General features: G+C 37.6%; 1 protein-coding gene across 1 annotated transcript in view; it reads right to left on the bottom strand.

The window, feature by feature from the left end:
- LOC127733903 (solute carrier family 23 member 1-like) overlaps positions 1 to 15,880 on the bottom strand; it is a 95,113-nt gene that overhangs the window by 67,118 nt on the left and 12,115 nt on the right. Inside the window, exon 2 of the mRNA XM_052243353.1 lies at positions 1,107 to 1,144. Coding sequence (XP_052099313.1) covers positions 1,107 to 1,126 — 20 coding nt within the window. The 5' untranslated portion in view covers positions 1,127 to 1,144. The remainder of the gene's footprint in view (positions 1 to 1,106; positions 1,145 to 15,880) is intronic.

The raw sequence follows: 15,880 nt of genomic DNA, 5'->3' as shown, positions 1-15,880 counted from the left end.
AAAATAAGCATATGTAGCAACAGATGAAAATGATTAGTCAAACCGCCAAATATCTTATTCCCCCCTCTTTCCCAGATTATCAAATGGTCGCCCCCTAAATAATGTTTAATACAGGGGATATAAAGGACCAAACATATATTCTAGGAAATTTAGAAAGTGTGATCAACACATTTCAGTATGATAGGTTGAGAAAGGTGGTTGTCAATGTCAGAGCTTTATAACCCTCTATTGAATATCCTAGTCACAAACTAAGGAGAGTTTTACAAAAAATACACGTGCCTGCGAATCATCACTGTCATAAAACGTTAAAGGTGATCTTGTGGATTCTAATCCACTTTGTTAAAAAAAACGTTAAAGACTATCTTGTGGATTTTAATCCACTTTGTTAAAAAATAAAACGAATAAAGATTCACACATCCAACCGTCGAAGTTTCTTTTACTGTTTAGAAACGGATTCTTCCTTGAAAGTATATTTAATATGCATGTTAGGAAGTATTTATTTTTACCACATGTTTGATATTGTATTACATACATGTAGATGTAAATGAACACATAGTGCTGGTACACATTAACATAAACAAAGACGCACAGTTTATACTCTTAGACATCTAATTCATGTAATTATGGGGCCTCGGTGGCCGAGTGGTCTAAGTAGTTACTACTGTAATCACTAGCCAGTCAACACTGAGGTTGTGAGTTCGAACTCCGCTAGTGGGGGTGCACTCGACTCCAATCTTAATTGACTAGGATTGTCAGTTTTCCTATCGAATGTCGGTGGTTTTCTCCGGGCACTCTGGCTTCCTCCACCAATAAAAACTGGCCGCCACGAAATAGCCCAAAAGCGGTGCTTAAAAGTGGCGTTAAAACACCAAAAATCAAATTATGGAGTGAAATGAAAAGTAAAACAAGTATTTAACTGACACGAAGTACAGTAAATTTTATGATTAGTTTATGATTATTTAGAAATACATTTTAAGTTAATCAAGTTTTATAATCCATGAGACAATCTATGCATTTCTACTTAAAAAGTCTATATAAATAAAGTTTAAATTTGATAATGGGTCTTTGTAAAACAATTGATTGACATATGAACACTTAATACTTACAGATCGTCTTCTGGGAACATTTTTCTCTCTATGTCGTTCTGAAAACATTAAACAAAACAAAAAATTAAACAATGTACTAAAATAGAGTTTATTGTTGTCATTGCACCATAAATTACCTGTATTTATACAACAGTTACATAATTACACGTATCATCGTTTATACAGAGACGTGTTTCCAGTATCCGCTTCACTCATAGATCCTCATAGGGTCTAAAAGTTGTCAAATCCTATTGGAGATTAAATATTAAAGAGTCTATATATTAATATTATACTCTCTCAAAATGTAGCGGGATACGTGGCAACACCCCGTCGGAAAGGGGACGTTAAATTGATGCCCCGTGAAGAGTGAGTACCATGCTCTCTTCGTGTTAAAGACCACTTGACCCTCTGAGGGGTCCATAGATGACCTGTTGCAAACCAAAATGTCTTCTCCCATTCCAACAAGGACCATTCATTTTCCAGTGACAGTCCTAATTACCCACCGTATTCAGTTGGATTGTACTTGTGCATTGATCGTTAATTACCCACCGTATTCAGTTGGATTGAACTTGTGCATTGATTGTTAATTACCCACCGTATTCAGTTGGATTGTACTTGTGCATTGATTGTTAATTACCCACCGTATCCAGTTGGATTGTACTTGTGCATTGATTGTTAATTACCCACCGTATTCAGTTGGATTGTACTTGTGCATTGATTGTTAATTACCCACCGTATTCAGTTGGATTGTACTTGTGCATTAATTGTTAATTTGTTCATTCTGAAGTTTTAAGGGTTGGCTAAATGGTTTGAAGTGAAGAAGATAATCGAAAAAAATCATTATCCCTGCCGAATTAGGTTTTGGGATTGGCAAATAATTTGAGTGAAGAAAATGAAGATGTTATTTGCCATTGGGATCAATCTATATTCTAATGTTAACGTTCTATATGTCTAATAATTAACATGAAATGAAGACTCTGTCGGTATTTTCATATACTGATCATTATTCTCATTAGATTTTCGAATTATGCTTATGAGTGTTTAAAAATACAATTGTAAAATATCAAGTCTGAATTACCTTTCTATGTAAGTCAGGATTTTCCAACGAGTCGGAAAAACGAATAATTTCACGAAGAGTAATAATTCATAAATAAGTACCATAAAAAGTGATCAAAATTTGCCAATAGAATAAAATATCAATGAACATCGATGGATGTCAAGTACTGACATAAGCTCAAAGTCGCCATGTAATTGAAACACATGAAACTATACGATAGGGATGGGGAACATTACAAAGGCACCGCTCGAGTATAAAAGTAGATACCAATGAAGGGGGATATAAAAGTAGATACCGAAGAAAGGCTAAGGGGGTATAAATACAGATTTGGTCTCTTTGACACATTCCCCATTTCCATTCTCAATTCTATTAACCACTGCATCGAGTGTGATACGATATTTATCCACTGGAGACAGTTAAATTTTCAAATTTAAAACGCGAGGCTTGCCGAGCGTTTTAAATATCTAAAATTTAACTGTCGAGAGTAGATAAATATCGTATTACACGATATTTGGTGGTGGAATCTCTTTCTCTAATGATTTTTATACAATATGCAGGCAAACTTATTCCTTTTTTCAAAATATCTGCAAAAAGATGTGTTCTTTCTATGTGACTTAGGAAATTCAGAGGAAAGCAAGAAAATTTGACTTCATAATCGAATTTTGATCAAATTGAATATCTGCGATCAAACGAACCACACGTTGATTAAATAAAAATAATCAACATATCAGGAAAAGGATAAATCGGGTAGGAATTAGAGAAAAGTAGATACAATTAAAGGCAAGGGGGTAAAAAAGTAGATACCAAGGACAGGAGGGATATAAAAGTAGATAACAAGGGGGCAATATAAAAGTAGATAGTAAAGGTTCAATGTAAAATTAGATAGCAAGGGCTCAATATAAAAATAGATATCAAGGGGGAAATATAAAATTAGATAGCAAGAGCTCAATATAAAAGTAGATACCAATGAAGGGGATATAAAAGTAGATACAATCAAGGAAAGGAGGATATAAAAGTAGATACAATTAAAGGAAAGGGGGATATAAAAGTAGATACAATTAAAGGAAAGGGGGATATAAAAGTAGATATCAAGGACAGGAGGGATATAAAAGTAGATACCAAGGGGGCAATATAAATGTAGAAACCAAGGGGGCAATATAAAAGTAGATATCAAGGGGTAATATAAAAGTAGATATCAAGAGGGTAATATAAAAGAAGATATCAAGGGGGCAATATAAAAGTAGATATCAAGGGGGTAATATAAAAGTAGATAACAAGGGGGTAATATAAAAGTAGATAACAAGGGGGTAATATAAAAGTAGATATCAAGGGTGTAATATAAAAGTAGATATCAAGGGGGTAATATAAAAGTAGATATCAAGGGGTAATATAAAAGTAGATAACAAGGGGGTAATATAAAAGTAGATATCAAGGGTGCAATATAAAAGTAGATATCAAGGGGGTAATATAAAAGTAGATATCAAGGGGGTAATATAAAAGTTGATAACAAGGGGGTAATATAAAAGTAGATATCAAGGGTGCAATATAAAAGTAGATATCAAGGGGGTAATATAAAAGTAGATATCAAGGGGGTAATATAAAAGTTGATAACAAGGGGGTAATATAAAAGTAGATGCCAGGGCTCAATATAAAATTAGATAGCAAGGGTTCAATATAAAATTAGATACCAAGGAGCAAAGTAAAAGTAGATACAAAGGAGCAAAAAAAATAGATACCAAGGAACAAAATAAAAGTCTATACCAAGAGGGCAATACAAAAGAAAATAACAAGGGACAATATAAATGTAGATAACAAAGGGCAATATAAATGTAGATAACAAAGGGCAATATAAATGAAGATAACAAAGCACAATATAAATGTAGATAAAAAGGGCAATATAAATGAAGATAACAAAGCGCAATATAAATGTAGATAACAAAGGGTAATATAAATGAAGATAACAAAGCGCAATATAAATGTAGATAACAAAGGGCAATATAAATGAAGATAACAAAGCGCAATATAAATGTAGATAACAAAGGGCAATATAAATGAAGATAACAAAGCGCAATATAAATGTAGATAACAAAGGGCAATATAAATGTAGATAACAAAGGGCAATATAAATGTAGATAACAAAGGGCAATATAAAAGTAGATACCGTAAGGGGGACACTATAAAAGAAGATACCATAAGGGGGATACTACAAAAGTAGAAACCGTAAGGGGGGCACTATAAAAGTAGATACCGTAAGGGGGACACTATAAAAGTAGACACCGTAAGGGGGACACTATAAAAGTAGATACCGTAAGGGGGACACTATAAAAGTAGATACCATAAGGGTGACACTACAAAAGTAGATACCGTAAGGGGGGCACTATAAACGTAGATACCGTAAGGGGGACACTATAAAAGTCATAGGCGGATCCATGGTCACCAATTTCGTTCTTCAGCCCACTCTATGAATATTCGCGTATAATGACGGCTTTTTGCCACCATAAGCTGTGCTCGCCTACCGATAAACCTGAAGATCATACATGTAAACGGCATTTTCTTAAAATTAAAATATATTAACAGAGGTGCTGATTTCATCAACTTATCGAATTAATCAATGACTCTACCATTCAAACCTTTATACCTCCCTATTTTGATAACACAGAACCACTTATTATTTCGTATACATACAAAATAAACTGTTGACACGGAGATGTGTCTCGCCTGTCGGCATAAAATTCAGAAAAAGACAATCTGATGGACAGCAACATGATTTATGAATTCAGTCGCTGGACCATTATCTAGAAATGTATGAATATTGTGGATATTCGAATTCTAATTTTGAAAATAATTAAGAAATAAGAGTACATTATACGCCTATTTCTAAAATAAGAAACAAACTTCAAGTAATCGCAAAGCGGTTTGTGTTTGTACCGGCCGACAAAGCAGCCAACAAATTGGTGGTGGTATGCCGTAAATACTACACGGAAGTTCTTAAGAATGAAATTTTAAATTCTTCTACATTCAAGTCCGTGCACTCCACAGAGAGTCAACAATCATATCATAACCACAGTTTAAGGCCTCTTCTGTACATTTGAAGGTCCATACTATGTATTGGTTACCTTAACTACACAAACAAGAGTGCACACGCCTTCTTTACTAACCATTGATTTTATGTTGATAGTCCTAAATATAAAGCTTTACTGCAAGTAACACATAAACTTCACATGATCCAAGAAAATGAGGTCAAGGTCAGATAAACCAAACGAGAAATGCATGTACACCTTACAATCATTCAATAAACCAAACATAGTTGACCTATTGCTTATAGTTTCTAAGAAACAGTCTTAACCGAGAAAACTGAACATTGACCAATGAACCATGAAAATGAGGTCAAGGTCAGATGAACCATACCAGAAAGACATGTACACTTACAATCAATTTATGCATTAAATATAGTTGACCCATTGCTTATAGAATCTAAAAAACAAACTTAACCATGAAAACTTAACATTGACCAATGAACCATGAAAATGAGGTCAAGGTCAGATGATACCTGCCAGACAGACATATACACCTTACAATCCTTCCATACAACAAATATAGTTCATCTATTACTTATAGTTGAATATAAATTGCTTCGCCGAGCGCAGCTGGATACGACCGCAGAGGTCCAACATTGAACGTTGGGGCAAAAATGATTTAAAGCAGTGTTAGGGAGGTAATTCAAATGATGAGTTTGAATTACCTCCTTACACTGCTTTAAATTATGTTTTGTACTAAAGTTGTTGTCCATTAACTAGGACACTCTTGTTTTCCCCCTTTTTTGCCCCTAATTCCTTAACGGTTTGAGCCATAACCCCCCAAAGCAAATCCTAACCATCCCTTTGTGGTATGGAAACTTGTGGTATAATTTCAGAGAGATCCATACACCGTTCCACAAGTTATTGTCTGGAAACTAGAAAAATGCCCTTGCGGGCCCCTTATTTGCCCCTAATGTTAGGACCATAACCCCAAATATCAATCCCAACCCTCCTTTTGTGGTTATAAACCTTGTGTTTAAATTTCATAGATTTCTATTTAATTATACTAAAGTTATTGTCCAGAAACCAACTGTCTTCGGACGACTACGACGACAACGTGATACCAATATACGACCGCAAAATTTTTTTGCGGTCGTATAAAAAACAGACCAAAACACAAAAACTTAACACTGAGAAATGAACCGTGAAAATGAGGTCAAGGTCAAATAAAACCTGCGAGACTGACATGTACATCATAAAATATTTTCATACACTAAATATAGTTGACCTTTTGCATATATTATTAGAAAAAAAGACCAAAACTCAAAAACTTAACTTTGACCACTGAACCATGAAAATGAGGTCAAGGTCAGATGACACATACCAGTTGGACATGTACACCTTACAATCATTCCATATAACAAATACAGTAGACCTACTGCTTATAGTATCTGATATATAGACTTGACCACGAAACTTAACCTTGTTCACTGATCCATGAAATGAGGTCGTGTACAATGAAAATTGTCTGACGGGCACGAGGATTTTGCAAGGTACGCACATACTAAATATAGTTATCCTATTACTCATAATATGAAAGAAATTAACATTACAAAAAAATTTGACTTTTTTTCAAGTAGTCACTGAACCATGAAAATGAGGTCAAGGACAATGGACATATGACAGACGGAAACTTCGTAACATAAGGCATCTATATACAAAGTATGAAGCATCCAGGTCTTCTAGCTTCTAAAATATAAAGCTTTTAAGAAGTTAGCTAACGACGCCGCCGCCGGATCACTATCCCTATGTCGAGCTTTCTACGACAAAAGTCGCAGGGTCGACAAAAACCAGTAAAATATCGTTTTATCTCGACCTCTAGTAAGTGTTCTACAACTAATATTTCAGTGCTTTTAACTAGTTCCTTAATTTCTATCAAAGAACTTATCATTAACTTTTGTAATAAAACATATGAAAATAGTGGAATTAACTATTTTTGGAGTGTAAAAAATTCCATAAACGTTTTAAATAAATTACGTGCTTTTGGTGGTCCTTTTGATTTCGTTGACAGTTTTGACTTTTCAACTCTTTACACTACACTTCCATTTAAAGCCTTCTTCTCTAATGAGAAGGGTTAATATGCTAGATATACTTACTGGAGATGTGATGAGATGATTGAAGCTGTTAATTTTATACTTGATAATATTTATGTAAGTTTCCGCAATAAAGTTTATCGACAGGTTGTAGGTATTCCTATGGGCACCAATTGCGACCCTTAAATAACAGACTTGTTTTTGTACTGTTATGAATCACAGTTTATGACCAAACTCAGTAAAGACCCGTCTAAATTGCATTTAATTGATAAATTCAACAAACACTTACCGTTATCTTGATGACATTTTTTTCGTTAAATAATCAAGAATTTTCTAAATATACTGCCGAAATTTACCCACAGGAACTTACTTTAAATAAATCAATTATAAAGGTCAATAACTGTCCTTTCCTTGATTTAGATATTTCAGTTTTTAGACGGGAAACTCTACACTAAATCTTACGACAAAAGAACGAATTTGTGTTCCCTATCGTTAAATTTTCTTTTTTGGACGGTACTGTTCCTTTACGGTGTTTATATATCACAACTCGTTCGCTATGCCCTGTCTGTTGTAACGTTTTGGATTTCAATGAACGTAATATATATATTACTGGTAAATTATTAAGTCAGGGATTTCGTTACCACAGATTACTTAAAACCTTTACTAAATTCTTCCATAGATACAAATATTTGGTTTGGAAGTTTGGTTGTACCGGTAGAAAACTTATTTCAAACGGGAAAGCACATCCTAATTTTTACGGAGATGTTGTTTACCGAGATGTTGTTTACCGAGCACGGAAATTTAGATACGATTCGGGTAAACTTATCGATCCATTAAATAAACGTATTCTAAAAGGTTACCAAGTCAATACTGTAATTAGATCTTTGAATATTGTTTTTATTGGTATTAATATTGATTTTGTTATCAGTAAATTAAAATCAAACTAAATATTATGTTTTATAGGTAGAATGGATAAGCGTTGGAGGGCAAACGGTTTGTTTTTCACGAATCAACGGTTATAAATTGTATCTCTAACATAAACTATTGTCAAAATTTAAGCCTTTTCTTAATTAGAAGGTATTGTAAGTGAGTTTATAATAAGTATTAGATACAGAACAGAGGTAACGGCAGGTTACAACCGTTGCCGTATAGTTTTTCTGCACGAGTTGTCAGGTCAAGTCCGAGGCGATAGCTGTTACACCACTGTCCCAGGTTAGGGGGGGGGGGCGTCTTCAAATTAGTTTAACCCCGCCACATTCTGTATGTGCCTGTCCCAAGTCAAGAGCCTGTAATTCAGTGGTTATCGTTTATTGCTGTAAATCATATTTGTTTTTTCGTTCATTATTTTTAACATACTTTCTCGTTTGATTTGTTTTTCATTTGTCATTTCGGGGCCTTTTATAGGAGACTGTGTGGTATGGGTTTTGCTCATTGTTGAAGGCCGTATGGTGACCTAAAGTTGTTAATTTTCATGTCATTTGGTCTATTATGGAGAGTTGTCTCATAGGCATTTTTTATATCTTTAATATTTCATATACAAAGAAAAATAACTCCTCTTAAATTCATGTTTTATATTATGTAATTATATTTTTTCGGTCAAAGATTATAAATAGATAGTTTGCTTTATGTCCATTGGTTAAGTCTGCAATGAGAGTCCACTGCAAAAGGGTTTAACTCTTAAAGGCACCAAAGTGACGTTGAGATGAAGGATAGAAATACAAGCGCCGTTCCTTTTCTTTTGATTTTTATGTGAGTGTATATATTTGATGCACCATATAGAGAGAGAACACGGGAAATCTAATTTATATTTTAAATCTAAACCCCCTTTTGCATATGAAAATGAAATGAAATGAATAAACATAAGTAATTTAGAGAAACGTCATATTCTCATAAAATGTAGGCTAAGCAATGACCGTCTTCGAATTGAGAGTGGTCGATACGAGCATAAAATGTCAGGATAACCACAGATATTGCCTAGATGGGAGAGCACAGATATTGCCTAGATGTGAGAGCACATATATTGCCTAGATGTGAGAGCACAGATATTGCCTAGATGGGAGAGCACAGATATTGCCTAGATGGGAGAGCACAGATATTGCCTAGATGTGAGAGCACATATATTGCCTAGATGGGAGAGCACATATATTGCCTAGATGTGAGAGCACAGATATTGCCTGGATGTGAGAGCACAGATATTGCCTGGATGTGAGAGCACAGGTATTGCCTGGATGTGAGAGCACAGATATGAGAGCACAGATATTGCCTAAATGTGAGAGCACAGATATTGCCTGGATGTGAGACTACAGATATTGCCTAGATGTGAGACCACAGATATTGCCTAGATGGGAGACTACAGATATTGCCTAGATGTGAGACCACAGATATTGCCTAGATGGGAGAGTTTTTGCAAATTTTTTCACACTGGGCTTGGATGACGATGAAACACATTTTCTATCCGCTTGGTCATTGTATAATAATAAAAGAGGAAATTCCTTTCAACATCTTTTTTTAAAAAATGTCAAATTTAAGACCCTTAGCCAAGAAAATCACTTGACATGGACAAAGTCCTGAACTAATATGTTTTATACGTAAATATAGAGATATGCGTTTTTCTCATTTTCTATCTTCCTCCAAGAATTACTAATTACATGTAATAATATTTTTTCATCGTAAAAAGTAAAGAAATATTAAGAGTTATCCCTCTTTATATAGGACAGGTTATTTCCAATCAGTATGATAGTTGAGGGAAAGGATGAACAAATGTTCTTATATTTTATATCTGCATTTCTTATGATTTACATGTCTGTTTTTGGCCTTGTAATTATGTTAATGGAAATAATTTGAATTTATTTTGAATTTTTGGTCACCGGATGGCCTTCAACAATGAGTAAAACCAATACCAGTCGGGGCCTTGTCAGCAATAGAAGGCCCCGACTTGACCAAATGTTACACAATTAAAACAAAAAAACCAACGGCCTGATGTATGACAAAACAATAATCGAATATAAATGCTCCGCGGGGCGCAGCTTGATACGACCGCAGAGCTCGAACTCTGAACAGCTACAAATCAAGCCTGATACAGCTCTAAATTTGGATTGTGATTAAGTATTTGACACATCATAGGTTCCTGACATAGATTGAATGTGGTCAAAGAACTGGAAATTTTGAAATTGAACTTTTACCTATTATAGTCCAATATCCAAAATCTAAATACACGGTTAGATTCGGCATATCATAGAACCACAAGAATTTAATTTTAGATGAAATCAAACAAAGTTTAATTTGGACCCTTCGGATCTGAATGTGGACCAATTTGATAACAGGGTCCAAAATCAAAACTCTAAATAAAAGGTTAGATTCAGCATATCAAAGAACCCCATATATCCATTTTTTGTTGAAATCAAACAAAGTTTCATTTTGGATCCTGATTTTGGACAGATTCAGCTATCCAAGTACACTTATACACAAGTTTTTGTCCTGAAACAAGAACAATGTTTGTTTTATGCCTCTTTTGGGCCCCTAATTCCTAAACAGCTAAATCAATAACCCCCAAAATCAATCCCAACCTTTCTATTGTGGTATGGAACCTTGTGCTACAATTTCATAGAGATCCATCCACTTATACTCAAGTTATTGTCTGGAAACTAAAATGTCTTCGGACGACGACGACGCAGACATCGCCATAACATAATACGAACGCAAACATTTTGCTGTCGTATAAAATAAAAATGACAGTCAGAAACCAACGACAACCACTGAATTACAGGCTTCTAATTACCAACTTATGCTACGCAGCCCCGTCTCCGAGTTAACCAATACGTCGATTACCAACTTATACTTCGCAGCCCCATCATTAAGTCAACCAACACGTCGATACCAACTTATATTACGCAGCCCTGTCTCGCGGTCAATTAACATTTTTCCCCCTTTAACACATTACTTTACATACTGTTAATAAAAATGCCTCGTCTTGAAAGAGTAATGTTTTTTTTTTATATTTCCGTCCTCGTTCCAGTCAACACACCTTGCTCGTCCTTGTTCTAGTCAACTCACTTTGTCAGTCCTCATTCCGGTCAACTCACTTTGTCTGTTCTCATTCTATTCAACTCACTTTGTCCGATCTCGTTCCAATCAACACACTTTGTCTGTACTTGTTCTAGTCAACTCATTTTGTCCGTCCTGGTTCCGGTCAACTCACTTTGTCTGTCCTCATTCTAGTCCACACAATTTGTCCGTCCTCGTTTCGGTCAACTCACTTTATCAGTACTACTAGTAATTGCGGTCAACTCATTTTGTCCGTCCCATATTCTGGTCAACTCACTTTGTCAGTCCTCATTCTAGTCAACTCATTTTGTCCGTCCTCATTTCGGTCAACTCACTTTATCAGTACTACTAGTAATTGCGGTCAACTCATTTTATCCGTCCTCGTTCCGGTCAACTCACTTGGTCTGTACTCATTCTAGTCAACTCATTTTGACCGTCATCGTTCTGGTCATAACACTTTGTCAGTACTCATTGCGGTCAACTCACTTTGTCAATCCTCATTCTGGTCAACTCACTTTGTCAGTTCTCATTCTAGTCAACTAACTTTGTCCGTCCTCATTCTGGTCATCCCACTTTGTCCGTCCTCATTCTGGTCATCCAACTTTGTCCGTCCTCATTCTGGTCAACTCACTTTGTCCGTCCTCATTCTAGTCAACTAACTTTGTCCGTCCTCATTCTGGTCATCCCACTTTGTCCGTCCTCATTCTAGTCAATTTAGTGTGACCGTTCTCATTCTGGTCAACATACTTTGTCCGTCCTCATTCCGGTCAACTCACTTTGTCCGTCCTCATTCCAATCATCTCAAGTTGTCCGTCCTCATTCCTGTCAACTCATGTGTCCGATCTCATTCCGGTCAACTCATGTGTCTTTCCTCAATCTGGTCAACTCACTTTGTCCGTTCTCGTTCCGTCAACTCACTTTGTCTGTCCTCTTTCCCGGTACACTCACTTTGTCCGTCCTCGTTCTGGTACACTTTGTCAGTCATTAATCTGGTCATCTCACTGTGTGCGTCTTCATTCGGATCAACTCACTTTGTCCGTCCTCATTCTAGTCAACTCACTTTGTCCGTCCTCATTCTGGTCAACTCACTTTGTCCGTCTTCATTCTGGTCAACTCACTTTGTCCGTCCTCTTCCTGGTCAACTGGTCAATTCACTTTGTCCGTCCTCATTCCGGCACGCTCACTTTGTCTGTCCTCATTCTTGTCAACTTACTCTGTACGTCCTCATTTTGGCCATCTCAGTTTGTCTGTCCTCATTCTGGTCAACTCACTTTGTTCGTCCTCAATCTGGTCAACTCACTTTGTTCGTCCTCGTTCTGGTCAACTCATTTTGTCCATCTGGATCCACATTCCGGTCAACTCACTTTGTCCTTCCTTGTTCTGGTTAACTCACTTTGTCTGTCCTCAATCCGGTACATTCAATTTGTCCGTCTTAATTCTGGTCAACTCACTTTGTTTGTCTTCATCCTGGTCAACTCACTTTGTCCGTTCTCATTCTGGTCATCTCACTTTGTCTGTTCTCATTCTGGTCAACTCACTTTGTGCGTCCTTATTCAGGTCATCTCACTTTTTCCGCCCCTTCTGGTCAACTTAGTTTGTCCGACCTCATTCTAGTCAACTCTCCTTGTCCGTCCTCATTCCGGTCAAGTCACTTTGTCAGTCCTCGTTCGGGTCAACACACTCTGTCTGTCTTCGACCTGGTCATCTCACTTTGCCTGACCTCATTCTGGTCAACTCTTTTTGTCCGTCCTCATTACGGTCAACTCACTTTGTCTGTCCTCATTCTATTCAACTCACTTTGTCCGATCTCGTTCCAATCAACACACTTTGTCTGTACTTGTTCTAGTCAACTCATTTTGTCCGTCCTGGTTCCGGTCAACTCACTTTGTCTGTCCTCATTCTAGTCCACACAATTTGTCCGTCCTCGTTTCGGTCAACTCACTTTATCAGTACTACTAGTAATTGCAGTCAACTCATTTTGTCCGTCCTCATATTCTGGTCAAATCACTTTGTCAGTCCTCATTCTAGTCAACTCATTTTGTCCGTCCTCATTTCGGTCAACTCACTTTATCAGTACTACTAGTAATTGCGGTCAACTCATTTTATCCGTCCTCGTTCCGGTCAACTCACTTGGTCTGTACTCATTCTAGTCAACTCATTTTGAACGTCATCGTTCTGGTCAGTACTCATTGCGGTCAACTCACTTTGTCAATCCTCATTCTGGTCAACTCACTTTGTCCGTTCTCATTCTAGTAAACTAACTTTATCCGTCCTCATTCTGGTCATCCCACTTTGTCCGTCCTCATTCTGGTCATCCAACTTTGTCCGTCCTCATTCTGGTCAACTCACTTTGTCCGTCCTCATTCTAGTCAACTAACTTTGTACGTCCTCATTCTGGTCATCCCACTTTGTCCGTCCTCATTCTAGTCAATTTAGTGTGCCCGTTCTCATTCTGGTCAACTAACTTTGTCCGTCCTCATTCCGGTCAACTCACTTTGTCCGTCCTCATTCCAATCATCTCAAGTTGTCCGTCCTCATTCCTGTCAACTCATGTGTCCAATCTCATTCCGGTCAACTCATGTGTCTTTCCTCAATCTGGTCAACTCACTTTGTCCGTTCTCGTTCCGTCAACTCACTTTGTCTGTCCGCTTTTCCGGTACACTCACTTTGTCCGTCCTCGTTCTGGTACACTTTGTCAGTCATTATTCTGGTCATCTCACTGTGTGCGTCTTCATTCGGATCAACTCACTTTGTCCGTCCTCATTCTAGTCAACTCACTTTGTCCGTCCTCATTCTGGTCAAATCACTTTGTCCGTCTTCATTCTGGTCAACTCACTTTGTCCGTCCCCTTCCTGGTCAACTGGTCAAATCACTTTGTCCGTCCTCATTCCGGCATGCTCACTTTGTCTGTCCTCATTCTTGTCAACTCACTCTGTACGTCCTCATTTTGGCCATCTCAGTTTGTCTGTCCTCATTCTGGTCAACTCACTTTGTTCGTCCTCATTCTTGTCAACTCATTTTGTCCGTCTGGATCCACATTCCGGTCAACTCACTTTGTCCGTCCTTGTTCTGGTTAACTCACTTTGTCTGTCCTCAATCCGGTACATTCAATTTGTCCGTCTTAATTCTGGTCAACTCACTTTGTTTGTCTTCATCCTGGTCAACTCACTTTGTCCGTTCTCATTCTGGTCATCTCACTTTGTCTGTTCTCATTCTGGTCAACTCACTTTGTGCGTCCTTATTCAGGTCATCTCACTTTTTCCGCCCCTTCTGGTCAACTTAGTTTGTCCGACCTCATTCTAGTCAACTCTCCTTGTCCGTCCTCATTCCGGTCAAGTCACTTTGTCAGTCCTCGTTCGGGTCAACACACTTTGTCTGTCTTCGACCTGGTCATCTCACTTTGCCTAACCTCATTCTGGTCAACTCTTTTTGTCCGTCCTCATTCAGGTCAAGTCACTTTGTCAGTCCTCGTTCGGGTCAACTAACTTTGTCTGTTTTCGATCTGGTCATCTCACTTTGTCCGTCCTCATTCTGGTCAACTCATTTTGTCCTTCCTCATTCTGGTTATATCATATTGTCTGTCTTCGATCCGGTCAACATACTTTATTCATCTTCATTCTGGTCAACTCATTTTGTCCGTCTGGATCCACATTCCGGTCAACTCACTTTGTCCGTCCTCGTTCTAGTCAACTCACTTTGTCTGTCCTCAGTCCGGTACATTTAATTTGTCCGTCCTCATGCTGGTCAACTCACTTTGTCCGGCCTCAGTCTGGTCAACTCACTTTGTCCGTCCTCATTTTGGTCAACATACTTTGTCCGTCCTCATTCTGGTCATCTCACTTTGTCCCTCCTCATTCTGGTCAACTTAGTTTGTCCGTCCTTATTCTGGTCAACTCTCTTTGTCCTTCCTCATTCTGGTTATATCATATTGTCAGTCCTCGTTCGGGTCACCACACTTTGTCTGTCTTCGATCTGGTCATCTCACTTTTTCCGCCCCCTTCTGGTCAACTCAGTTTGTCCGACTTCATTCTGGTTAACTCTCCTTGTCCGTCCTCATTCTGGTTAAGTCACTTTGTCAGTCCTCGTTCGGGTCAAAGCACTTTGTCTGTCTTCGTTCTGGTCATCTCACTTTGTCCGTCTTCATTCTGGTCAACTCACTTTGTCCTTCCTCATTCTGGTTATATAATATTGTCTGTCCTCGATCCGGTCAACATACTTTATTCGTCTGCATTCTGGTCAACTCATTTTGCCCGTCTGGATCCACATTCCGGTCTTCTCACTTTATCCGTCCTCGTTCTAGTCAACTCACTTTGTCTGTCCTCATTCCGGTACATTTAATTTGTTCGTCCTCGTGCTGGTCAACTCACTTTGTCCGTCCTCATTCTGGTCAACATACTTTGTCCGTCCTCATTGTGGTCATCTCACTTTGTCCGTCCTCATTCTGGTCAACTCAATTTGTCCTTCCTCATTCTGGTTATATCATATCGTCTGTCCTCGATCCGGTCAACTTACTTTATTCGTCTTCATTCTGGTCAACTCATTTTGTCCGTCTGGATCCACATTCCGGTCAACTCACTTTGTCCG

The sequence above is a fragment of the Mytilus californianus genome, unplaced genomic scaffold, assembly GCF_021869535.1.
Source record: "Mytilus californianus isolate M0D057914Y unplaced genomic scaffold, xbMytCali1.0.p SCAF_3, whole genome shotgun sequence".
Lineage (NCBI taxonomy): Eukaryota > Metazoa > Mollusca > Bivalvia > Mytilida > Mytilidae > Mytilus > Mytilus californianus.
The sequence above is the reverse complement of the archived record's forward strand: the minus strand, read 5'-3'. Positions and strand labels throughout refer to the sequence as shown.